This window comes from Liolophura sinensis, chromosome 7, assembly GCF_032854445.1.
Source record: "Liolophura sinensis isolate JHLJ2023 chromosome 7, CUHK_Ljap_v2, whole genome shotgun sequence".
Lineage (NCBI taxonomy): Eukaryota > Metazoa > Mollusca > Polyplacophora > Chitonida > Chitonidae > Liolophura > Liolophura sinensis.
Genome location: NC_088301.1, coordinates 35435727 through 35448988, shown reverse-complemented (window position 1 = coordinate 35448988; position 13262 = coordinate 35435727). Strand labels below are relative to the sequence as shown.

At 39.7% G+C, this 13262-nt stretch overlaps 1 protein-coding gene across 1 annotated transcript in view; it reads left to right on the top strand.

The window, feature by feature from the left end:
* Nucleotides 1-4882: 4882 nt before the first annotated feature.
* Nucleotides 4883-13262, top strand: part of LOC135471774 (transcription factor AP-2-epsilon-like) — a 24581-nt gene continuing 16201 nt past the window's right edge. The window contains exons 1-2 of the mRNA XM_064751108.1: nt 4883-4915; nt 6345-6839. Coding sequence (XP_064607178.1) covers nt 4883-4915; nt 6345-6839 — 528 coding nt within the window. The remainder of the gene's footprint in view (nt 4916-6344; nt 6840-13262) is intronic.

The following is a 13262-nucleotide window of genomic DNA, read 5'->3' as shown; positions in this document are numbered from 1 at the left end:
AGCAGGAAAATATTTTAAGGGAGCCTAAAATTAAGGCGCTAAAAGCAGAGGAGCACCCAGACCAATTCTTGCCAGTCATAATCCAACTGGGATCCTTCGTCCATCATATTGATCAAACCCCCTCCGAAGCCATCTCTGTGGACATCTCGGCTAATAGCACATATCTCGTGTGCCAGCCCTAGCTACTTCTTCATGACCGCGAGTCACCACCCAGCGTCATTACCAAGGGGGCTAGTTTGGTGGTCAGTCCAGAGGAGAGTGTTTATGCCCAGCGGTCTGTCGTGCCCCGTCTGAGTTTAACCCTACCATTTACTATAGCCTCCAGGAGTCAGTTACGAAGACAAGGTCACGGTAAATGGTAGCAATATTTTGAGACATTCCTGCCGGCAGTATGATGTTTTCGCCCCTTCAGGTAAGCTGAACAGATGGAAAATTAGCCATACGAAATGCCTCCTTGCAGGCATTGATTTAAGTCTGTCTGAGGGGCTGTTTTATTTAGGACATGTAGTCTGTCAATTTAACTAGGTGTTAATTACAGAAAGTTGTAATTTATCTTCTGATAAATAAGACAGAAGGCCTCTATTTGCTGTCTTTGCAATTTATAGGAAATGAAATTATACAAGGAAATATCTTTTGAAAACTAACTGGTAAGACTAGCATCAGGTGTTGTTTATACAACATTCTGATTGAAACTGTTTGTTCACTTTATTATCGGTATAAACAGTTCACATCCCACTATGAATAAAATACCTAATTGTACACTGATTACATGCCTCAAGCTGCACTAACAATATTATGTTTATTATTTTTGCCGTCTTGCTATATTCTGCAGCCCTTGCGTGTAGCCATTGTTTTAAACAGCAAGGTTTTTTTTTATCTAAACACCTATAAATCAGTCAGTGACCTTGTTATGGTCACAGGAATTGATTGTTTTGGGAATTGATAGATTTTCTATGAGTCTGATTTCACAGAAGTTAATCCTACTCATATGTAACTGAACAATTTCTCAAAGCATCCCATCCGTTTCCCATTTTGTTATTAAAAATGCTGACAAAACCCTTCACCTACTGTGTAGGCTCATTTAAATCTATTCATGTAAAGGTCTAGTGTGCGTTTGAACACTGAGTGTGAAGTTTACCTTGTTATGTGCGTGTAGTCTTCAGTCACGAGAGTTTTTCTTCAAAGGACATGAAAAACGTTCAATTGTTTATTGGAGTTTTACAAACACTCTATACAAGCTGATGATCGAGGTGACCATACACGCAGGGTTTGGGCTCACCACGTGGTCACGCCCCCTAGCGAGTCAGGTGACGGAGATTCCCTCTGGTGGCAGGAGGGAGACATCCCGCCAAACTGTATTCAATATTTCTCACTGATACTCCAAGAGAGCCCGTAATCATGTGGGTACCTCCCGCAGTGGAGATTCTTACCTATACCTATAAGCTGAATGCCTCAACCGCGGGAGTCCAGTAAAAGAGAAACTATTTGTATAGAGGGGTTGATACCATTTGTCTAGTCATTAAGAAGATCTAGCGTGAGAACTGCTTAGGAGTAGGGTTCTATTCTCCTTAACGTTACAGACACTATTTGAAGTTACGTATATGTATAGGTATAGACAAGTGGGACTTAATGATAGGTTCAAGCAATAGGCTTGTCAAATCGAGATGACATGGTTAATTTCGTGCTTAAGGACATATCGGTCATTTGACACGTGAAAAACTTAACTGCACGTTATTTATTGAAGTACTCCACCTTCAGTCATCCATATACATTATGTTTCGACCCAGTTACCACCCACTATACTCAACATGCGTCAAGTCCATTCTAAGCAGAGAAAATAGTTCGTTTTCCTATAGTGACCACTAATTCAGTTGCAGTTAGCACAATCGTAATTCATGTATGGTTCTTTGGGTGTTTGAAAACATACGTTACTCATTCCCTCCTACTACCAGTTGTCCAGTACTTCTGACATTGTTTGATTTAACAACAGAAGCTATTGTTTTAAGTGTTGGAATTTGCTCATGTGCATTAGTGTCACTTTTCGGAATAACGTCGGATTTTTATTAAAAACTAACCGTCATATATTCCCGGGCGCCACGATTATAAGGGATTAACGTATCTACTGGTAGACTTCCTCTTTGCTATTGTATAGCAACATGGAGCTTAGTTCAATGAACAAAGCTTCCTTGCTGCCAATAACATGAAGGCGGGCGGGGCTCTCTTTTGAAAGGGATCTTTAAGATTATACAGTTTTTCGAAATCTAAAGATTAAATTTTCCATATTTCTGCATTTCAGGTATACCTATTGCTTGTTGTCAGCATATTATTATTCCAAGTGTTGACATCGTACTTAAGTACATTAAGCGTATTACGAATAAGTGCCCGTTTAAAGCGCCATACACTAAAAAAAAATTTCGAATGTTTTAATTGAGTAACATCATATTTCTGACTTAGTTAAGCAAATGTTTCTTTCTTCCTGACCTATCTGGAGGATATTAGTAAGCCCTTCCCACACAAATGAACACGAGAAGACCTAAGCAGTAGCTGGTGTTGGATGTTGTTCTTAATTGCTGATGTTAAAAGCTGTAATGATATCAGATGTCCCTGATGGGAACTTCTCTGATACATCCAGGCTCTGTCACATCTTATCTCTGCGCAACTTTGTCTCCAGCACGTGGTTCTCGTCCGTACGAACGTGCCTTCGTCTTGTCTAGTGTTATCGTGCATTCATTTCCGGTACAGGGCTATAATCTTAATTTATCGACATCTTGTTCCACCCTACACCACGATAATATTGAACCAAGGATGTATAAAAGGACATGCAAATCTACTTCTCATTTACGTTATTGTTCACCTTCTTACGGAACAATTTATAAGACAAATTACATTACTTCAAACTGTTATTTCAGGCTAACATTTATAGATTAATCTTAATATATGTTTCAAATGTAAATGTGCAAAAGATCTGTGTCAGAATTTAAAAGAGTAGAGTTCAGATAAAAAACAACATATATCTAGAAGGCCGAACCCATGTATTAGTATGAGTCGGAGTAATTTACTACTAAGAGATCAATCCTATGCGAATGATAATTGAAAATATATCAATTAACATCAGTGCATTTCACGTTTCACGTTTCATTGGAGACACTTGTCTAATTAATGGCTTGGTGGGAAGTAATTATTAAAGACAGGGCGGGATGGGAAACTTAAAGGTGTCATAAGGGTTGGACAGTGACACCGGATGGAGTGGAAGAACACCTGTCCACACATTTAGTTCTACTTAACATACAAACATTAAACCTTGTTCAGAAGGTGTTAAAATGAATTTGCAAAGAACACGTCAAGACCTGGTAAACAACGGCGTGAGATGTGAGTAGGGCGGCGACTATTTTCAAAGATATCATGTTTACATGCAATGAAGTGCAGCTGCTGTTTGTAAAGCAAAAATGTATACACTATGCCTTGACATTTCCATAGTTTTGTATAGATTTGTACCCAACCATAGAAGACATACACAAAATGGACATGACTAATCCATCTTAAACATGAATGCATGTCCAAAAACAATACCATGAAAGTGAGCAAGTAAAAATGCATAATTTTCAGTTTAGACGGACTAATAAATATAAATACATTCGACATCAGAACGAATTAGAGAAAGAGTAATGTTTCGCCAGTGCCAGAGATATACATCATGTAATGAAGAGCGAGATTTCTTGACATGGGCTGTTGTTCAATAGCTCTTTTTTGATTGTGGTAATTCCGTCTACCTCGTTTTTTAGAACTGTGTAACACGTTGTTAGTCTGTGCATTTGCCTCATTTTTAATGTAATGCTAAGGTCAAACGTTCCTTAGTGTCTAGTTGTTTCTGTTTACTTTATCTACATTTGTCACTCCCGTAGCAGCGACCCTCCACGTTCATTCAAACGTAAAGCTTTTCTCTCGACATGCAGCCTACGGCGCTTGGGAGATTGACAGGGAATTTTCATCAGGCCAAAATCTAACTGTAAACTGCACGTAGGGACGAACGTGATAAATAGTTAAAAATAAATTAGAGAAAAGGATTAAAACTATATTTTTTCTGCGAACATAAGCAAAGCGTATATAGTAGAGTGAAGGAAGTAAAGTGCTTCCTGAGGCCTGACTGCGAAAAGGAGGCCGGGCTACACTGACAGATCAAACGGAACGCTTGCTGAGCCGCCTAGTGCTCTCGTCGAATCAAATTGCGCGACACATAAGCGCTCGGCCTACATCGCTCAGGGACACAGTAAAACGTTCAGCGAGCAAGACACAGCGGTGAAAGGAGAGAGCAGAGGCCTTCCCAAAATACAGCGCGTCATTCAGACCGGCTTATTATGTTCTGCTGCCCGAGGCTGTTTGAAGGGGCACACCACCTGACTTGGACTACTCTGTTCTACTACCGTGCCGTACTACAGCTTCCAGTCTACCACAATCCGACCCTCGTAATATTGACAATAACCACTGAAAACATCAACAAAATTTATTTGCTAACAGTGTTGATGAGCGCACAGTCCCCCACCACATCGGGACGGGTGAATCAGCGTTTATAGGGACACTCTCGGGTTGAGCATCGTGCTGAAATGGTTTTCAGGTAACCCGCGCCTGACGTGTGGCTGACGGATGAAATATACCCTCGAGCGCCCGACCACTTGGGTATCGAATTTTTGAAAGGGGCTTGGAAATTCTGCCAGAGGCAACTGTCCTCTCTTCCAATAAACCGCTTCTATGAAAGTGATGACGGAGCTTAGCCCCCTGGACCCGGGTTCGAACAGTTCTGAACGGGGATGGGAAGCACACTCCCACGGGCGTTGTAACAGACATTACGGACCGCATCTCACCGGGTAACTTGAAGCAACCCGAAATGCCATCGGCGTTCGGCATCATTGATACGGAGGTTAGCTATTAGCCATATAATTTCATCATTTTCGATCGACTGTTTATTTATTTGTTTGTGTTACAGAATTCTCCATATCGAGTCTAAATTCGGAAAATTTAAGTCTTTTATCTTATATATATCTATACTCGGTGGTGGGTAAAATCCGTGTTGGGCATTAGGCTTAAGTTACCTATTATCTGGTTGGCAATTGTCAAATAACTAAGTGCGTTACATGAGATATCGCCAAATTGTATTTAGAACTCGGGTTTATCAGAATGTGATGTTTTGTTTTGCTATATTCACAACTCACCTAGCAGGGATAATAAGAATTACGTTATGTATTGGATAGGGCTCGCCATCTCATGCAGCCAGAAAGATAGCTTACGGGCAAAAGTGTCGCATGGGGTGAAATGGAACGACTATTCCCGTTCTGCCGTCTTCTGTCTGACCCAGTCATTTAGCTCCAGGTGATTCCTGGCATCCTTACCAGACAGGCCGCACAAATTGCAGGGAACACAGGAGCTGAATGAGTTAAAGCCGGGTTAGACATTTGCCTTCCACAGAGCGAAGTTGCTGGGCGACATATGTTTCTTTTCGTGTGTTGGTATTGGGAAAGTAGGAAAATGTAAGTGTATATTTGACGCGGTAAAACGCCTCGTAGGTAGGAATGTTTATACATGCCATTACACAAATCCTTTGACAAGGCCACGTTTACATGTTAGTCTTTTTCTAACATAGTGTCATTGTACTAGGTTTCTATGCAGAGCCCAACCTATATAATTGTACGTTCACGGTTGAAAGATCTGTTCACAAAACAGGAAAATCCGATGTCCCATACAAGGGCGGACGTTCATGGTCGAAATTATACCCGTGAAAGTTTAGACGAGACCTGAAAAGGCTTCCCTTTTGCTATTTTCTTTAAGCATCCCGTGGCGTTAGGTGTTTTGAAAATCTCCACCAGTTGAAGCCATACGAGTCTGCTGTGGGCTACAGTTTATGGCCCGTGCAGGCTTATAGCTTCATACTTTCAACACTTTACTCAGAATTGTTATACAGGTCAGATGTTGAAAACCTTCTTGTTGGCACTTGCAATTCCATAAGAAGAATACCTAGGTTTAGTGTGGAAATGGGAATTGACAATGTATCAGTGTCCAAACCGGTGTTGACATATGAAGGATTTAGAAAAAGCTTTCTACAGTAATGGATTTCTTTCAACAATCAGTCTTCCTAATGTCGGGGATATTTGTATTTCCTTTCAGCCGTTAATCCCCCGGACAGCTATAACAGTGTAGAGCCAAGTATTAATCCGTTGATAATCCCCCTACATTCAGGGCTGATATTCTCAGTAGAAACTACTTTTACAACGCCCGCTAAGTTGTGCCTACGGAGGATATAACATGTGGTATGTCACAGCTTAACTTTTAATTGTTCCCTTTTCTCGTCACAGGACCGCCGGGATTTGGTCAGTAGTCATGGTCATGGCGGCTTGGGACCACTGGTCAGTTCAGCAGTCACCAGCAGCGGTACTTTCCCATCCGCACCACGGCTCTCCCACACCCCTACAACGGACTTCCAGCCGCCATATTTCCCGCCTCCTTACAACCTGGGTCCCCAACAACCTGTTGACTTCCATCATGTGAACGCTGATCCATACCCACATCTAAATACTTTTCACCCCCAAGGCCCTCATGGTCAACAACACTATCATCAACTTCACACTCCAGATACCAGAAACGTCCTCAGGCCTCGTGATGATCTCCACAATATCCACCACCCGGGTTTACCCGGTTCCTATGACTCCAGGAGACCTGATTATCCGGGAATCCGGCGTCCGGACGTTCTCATGCCCGGACCCACACATATTGGCATTGACCAGGATCCTTCCATTATCCATGGTATTCATCACCCTACTTCACTACCAAATCTAGATGACGGATCGCCGGTAAGTTAATTTACTTTCAAGTTTTATACTATCAAAATCACATTCTGGTTTTAAGCCAATGTTTTATAGTTAGGCTACAGTTAAATTGACCGCACAAAATCCATCATTTTTATTTCTTAAAAAGGAAAAGTAGTGGCATATACAACATTTGTATAAAAAAAATCTTCATATATATCGCATTACCCCCCCCCCCCTCCGAGATCCTTGATTAATTCATTCACCAGCACATAACAAAGTATATGCGCATACATCGCCTATATCTTTTATAAAAGTTGTCTTTTTCTGCGTAAGTGATCCGTACGGCAAGGTCATTAATCTCCGTCCCTCTGCCCTCTGCGTAAGATGATATCATGATAAACCAACCATAACTTAGCGGTTAATTATCAGCAAACAAGGTGGGGTCTGAAAGGCAGAAATTTAAGCTTCCTTCTACTCTTAGTCTGACACAGTGTAATTTTCGTGAAATTTTCTCTTGAGTCTGAAAGCAACCCAGGAAGGAGAAAAAAATGGAAAACGGTCAAAAGCGTCTCTTAAATGTAATGATCAAATCAAGGTTGTAGTTTCCCGTTCTAGCCTTTATATCCTCTCTAGGAAGGTCTTAGTCTGCGTGTTGAATAGCCGTTAAGCATCGTCACGACACGTTATTTTCACAGGTCAAATCTCTCCATCTTCTCCCCCTATAATTATTCTCGCAAATCGGTATAAGATGAAACCCGAAGTGTTGGAGACATGACCCGCACAACATTTCGTGCGCGACACAACAAATACGCTCTGCTCATTTCGTGCTAGATTATTTCATGCCACAACTATATATCTGAGCAAAATAATACAAAAGCTGGCAAAAATACGAATGTTTATTAATTTCCAATTTCACATATTTCACAGTTTTGATTATTTTAGTGTAACGGCACGATTTTAAAACATTTTTCCTTGAAACAAACTTCCATTCTGCTATGCATATTTTAATCTTCTGTTAGTGTTATGCCTATATTTCTACAACCAGGTATTTATAAATAGCGAAACTGGTACATCCTCTACACCAAAGTGTTCTTGTTACTGATATTATAACCTGAGCGGATGCACGGGATATTTGAAAAACACAACAAATACATTTATAAAATAATCGCCTATTATGTAGTTACCAAGATTTCACAAACTGACAATGTTTATTATTGAATACAAGCGTGTTTACAGCCTTCTTCTCTGGAAATTTCTTTAAGTAACAGATTCTAGCATTCTTGAAGACAAAATATTGAGATATATTTCACAGCCACTCTAAGTAGGCGATTCTCTCAGTGTTAACGCGACAGTTTGTTGTTAAGATACACCCTTCATACAAACTATACCACTAAATAAGCCAAGCATATCGTCTCACTCAACTTCAGCACAATAAAGAGTGCCTTGTGTCAACTCCAAGCTCTATTTACGCTAACAAGTAATATGTTTACTGTTCACGGCAAGTGGATAGAAAAAAAAGCCAACTTGCTTATAGGGCAGTTTTGTTAGAGGTATTTCTGCTTCGGTCTGGTTTTTTCCCCCAGATGCTCGCCCCGAATAAACGCTATTCCGATTAATCAGTTTTCTAGGCCGTCACGATTTTTGCTGGTTGTACATGACACATATCCCAAACGTCCCTATAGTCATCTTAAATTAGCAACAAGGCTCTGTAAAATCAACTCACGGGTGTGTCATATACAACAAAAATATCCCAAATTTATAAAAGTGAGCAAGAATTAAATTTAACCGTGCTTCTAAAAAAACTCTGTTCTGTTACTTGTTTCAGTTTGGTCACTTTGGCTTAAAAAAATCTACAAACCCAAAAAAATAACGGACATTGTTATATATCTATGTACTTCAGTTGCAAACAGATTTTAAGATTGCATGTAACTGAATATATTTTAGACAAAATCTGTAAACACAGATCTGTTAAACACAGCGCATCTATAAACACACTTTACATAGACCATAGGGCATACCGTGACGTTTCTATGTTTTAAGGCCAGTTATTCCTAATAATTTAGCATTTTATTTCCTTGCATTATTAACGATTTTCTTCAAATCTCAGAGAATTGTAGAAAAGTTGGATATGTGGTAATGAATGAAACAAACTGACAAACAAGTGAAGACCCACATAACTAGCTGACAATCTGCACGTTAGCTATTCTGGGAAGAGTTAGGCCTGGAACGGCAGATAATTTGTCATAACCATATTTCTTCAGCTGAAGTATGGCCGCTTGAAGTGCACTGTAATGACATGGCATCTTCGATTTGGACAAGTGAGGGAATATGACGAAAGTGAGCAGCTCCAGATGTGGCTTAAATTTTCGGAGTAATTATGGTAATTTCGTCGGTAAAACCTCCTTAAAGGCCCTCGCCGTCTGTTTGCGCTTCGGGTTTCCGATGCGCATTAAAGACTAGGAAGAAAAAAATGTTTCTAAAATGTAAATGTAAAAAGGTTTGAATTGACAGAAACCTAAATTAGTTATCGCTTTATTATTCCCACGTTTCTCAAAATTTGCCATATATGAAAACTTGGAAAGAAATCATTTACATGTCTGATGTTTCTGCCACTTATGCTGATTTTTAATCCGCCACTTGTGCATTCAGATGCAAGCATTAATACATGTTAGGTATGAATATATTCAAATACAATTTTCGCAGGTGGGGTGCTTTTCTCAAATTTATTGTTGATATATATATATATATATATATATATATATATATATATATATATATATATATATATATATATTCAGGTTTTGCTGAAAGAAAATTTTAAAAGATGATATCGCTGAAAATTCTCTGTTGTCTACATGCACCTTAACAAAAACTTTGGTTCAAGTGACACTGTGGCTTATACATGCCATACTCTGGCATGCGCGGTTATACAAGTCTCGCTGGAATTTCCGGAGTATATATTTCCCGTTTCTCTGCATGCCTGTATCTCTAGAGGCGACACATTAAAAAGATGTGCACTTCTCAAATTGAAATAGAGGCTTTTGTTCGAAAAAGTGTTCTATTCTACATATGAAACTATTATTCATGACCCTTTCTCTAGAGCCTCTGGTGAAACTATTCTTGCCAAACACTGAGAAAATAGCTCACTGATGGTTTTTTCGCTATCTGATGGTAAACCGATTCCGTGTTCTGTGGAAAATAGCTGGCAGTGTGGCGATGTGATCAAGTGCCCTCAAAATCCCTTGCGTAGGCCTTTTCGATTTAAATTCATTAAATGCCCATAATTAGCAACTTTAGCAAATGTAATGCAAATTCGTCAGAGAGTAAATCCCCTAAAGATCAGCAAAAACAAATACAATAATCACTCTTGCACAAAGGTTTACTGTAGTGGATTAAGAAAAACACATACTTCTAATTTATATTTGATATGGATGGTTGTAATACAGCTTATATCTGTTTCAAAACAACTTCATACCAAACACTAGTTCTTGCTTTGTCGTATTTGCTGTCCATTAAAAGATGTTTTTTTCTTTTCGGGCAAACTGAAATCCTTAATCTAAACCAGGGCGCCATTTTGTCGTTACGGAAATAAACTCCCAAGCCTTTGTCCCTGAACTTAAGTGTTATTCCTCAACTGTTTCAAAACGCCATGTTTCCTACAACTGCTGTCATTTTTTGTTTCGTGTCAAAACACACAGAGAGTGAAGTCAGGCGTAAGTAACTTGTTCGCCATGGTTTATTACTTCAGAAAATCCGCTTTCTTCGACCCAAACACTCGATATTTTCAATTTGTTTGGTGGCCTGTTTTGAGCTTTCAAATCGCCTATTACAAACCCCCTTTTCGCCCCACTCAGCCAGTGGATGGTGCCACATTTGAAATAGCTCACGTATTTCTATGTCGACGCTGGAGTAAATTACGGATGAGTTCGCCACTTCACAGCCAAACGCCAATTTGCTCATCTTGCCGATTTTCATCAATTAAATCTCAGACGAAAACGGCTGCGATTCAATTATTGCCGAGAAACAGCCTGTCTAGATCTACGTCAGACGACAAGTTGCAGGGCATTATTATGAATATTCTAAATCTGTGGATGGGGACCAGATATCTCAGTGTAAAATAAGTAGCTATCTCGCAGCATTTTTTTCATGCAGCACTCGGAGTTTAGCTCAGGAACACGTTGCTTAGTACGCATCTGGTATCTCTTTTTCATTAATCTGGTATAAAAATAGTAAATAACGTAACGCATTTCAAGTAAGTTTACACTTATATATATGTTAAGCATACTTCTTTCGAATAGTTAAAACCTATAAATCATCATTTAATGTGTTATATTCCTCTGGGGTCTGTGTTTTGGATAAGGGCACGTGTTGTCCATATAAATCTTCCTGTCATGGCACGGATTATGAAATAGTTTCATCTCGTGCGTATCCTAATTCCAGTTAATTTCACTCATTGACCAGCTGGGCTCTTGAACAGATATGAGGTCAAATGTTGATTGCGGAGCCTCCCACAAATTGCACATCACTTATTATTAGAGAACAAAGGTAATGGTGGCCATCAAGCAGCCAACATATAATTCCTAACTAGGAAAGCCATGATTTTGCTCTTCTCTACGCATCTTTCATCGCCGCAATATCTGTACAATATAGCATGACCTGACTTACAGGAAACAATTCAAATGAATCTCTAGAAACAAAATTTTGACAAGTTTTTGACGGATATCCCTTAATGCGCTTTCATTTAAGACTGTGACTGTCGGTAATATGAGATATTTTAAGGGATGTATTATAAAATTATCCCACAATTTATCATAAGCCTCTTTGGTTTATTTTGTGTTTTGTATTCATCATATCAGAGATGAAATCGGATACTGCAAATACTTCACCTCCATTCAACATATTAATATTTCAAATTTATAGAGAGGATTTAATACATATTCAAACTGACAGAATAAAATCCAACAAGAAGCATAAGGCGTTTAGAAACGATATGGTGATTCTTGCCATGCAAAGCGTTAGTGCATTTAGCTCTGTGTTAGCAACTAAATGTAAGTAAATACTAATCAGATCATCCTATATCAATACTTCCGTAGAGACAAGTGTGCCTGAGTGCAAGGGCACATTGACCTCATGCTAGTGCATTTTACGGCTTGTTACAAATTGTTTAGGTAGCAATTTAACCCGATCGTGTTTGCCAAATACTTCATCAGATGTAAAGAGAAGTTTCGTCTACTGATATCAGCGCGCGCTTAAAGCAACAACCAGCCAATGAGAAGGCGTTTTCACGGGAGGGTCACAGCACTGCGCCACTCAGCGCGTAGACGCCATTCAGAGGAAGCATGCAAATCTGCTATTCAGACTGACAATCGGTAATTACAGGAGGTATAAAGGCGAGCAAATCCCATATCGCCATCTTTGAATGGGAACCAAGCGTCGACCCCCGCCTCCCTCGTTAACAGCGCTTGTTTAATTGGGGAACGATCCTGCGGAAGCACAGAAGAAAATCTTCACACCTCCATTATAAACCCCTTTGACGCTGCCCGATTCGTAAAATCTCCTCTTTTTCTCGCCTTTCTTTTTCCTACAGAAGTGCCTTAATGATCAGCTTGGTTCTTTTTGCCTTTCCTTGCAGTTCTCCTGAATGCTGGGGTCAGCCGAAGATCGGAAAGCTTCGGTCTGTACCAACATAATGGCTCTATAGTCTGTTTCCTTTGATATACCGCCACTTCTAAAGAACTTTCCTCGCAAACGATATTTCTTGTAGTTCTGCAAGCCCTACTGCTGAGCTACACTCAATTTTCTTTCCATTTTGCGTTTGATTTTGTAAAAAAATTTCAAGTGATGTTAAATTTTAAGGCGAATTTTGATAACACTATTCGCATCATCACTGAGAAGAAAAAGTCCATTTCGGGCTAGATAAAAAAGTGTTGGACATTTTTCCCCAGTAAGGAACAGCACTCGCGACGAAGCATATTCACCTAGGCGAGGGGCTCGAACAGAAAGCATAGTAGAACAAGATAAAGACCAGCTGAGATTCAATAGAGGTGATTTCCGCCTGCTCTAATCTTTTGTAAGGCCTGCTGATGTGGTTAACAAGCTAGCACAATCCATTGAGGGTATAACGCAATTCCGTAGCCCCAGACTTTCACAGGACGACGACTCTCGGCCGGCAAGCAAGCTTATTTGTTGTCTTTAATCCATTTTTCTCACGGCGATAAATCACTCTCCAGACTCACTTTATCTAATATTAATGTGGACCAAGAATATGGACATGTGACTGAGCGACTGAAAAGTTGAACTCTTAAAACCCCCTCAAACTTTGAACGACAGATAATACACACATATACTGAATATGTATAGCTAGCTTTTTAAACAACCATAGTTCAGCAAAACCACACCACATTTCTAGTTACAAACAAAAAAAAGAAAAACGAATATATGGTCTAACGTGTTAGAAACTGATTG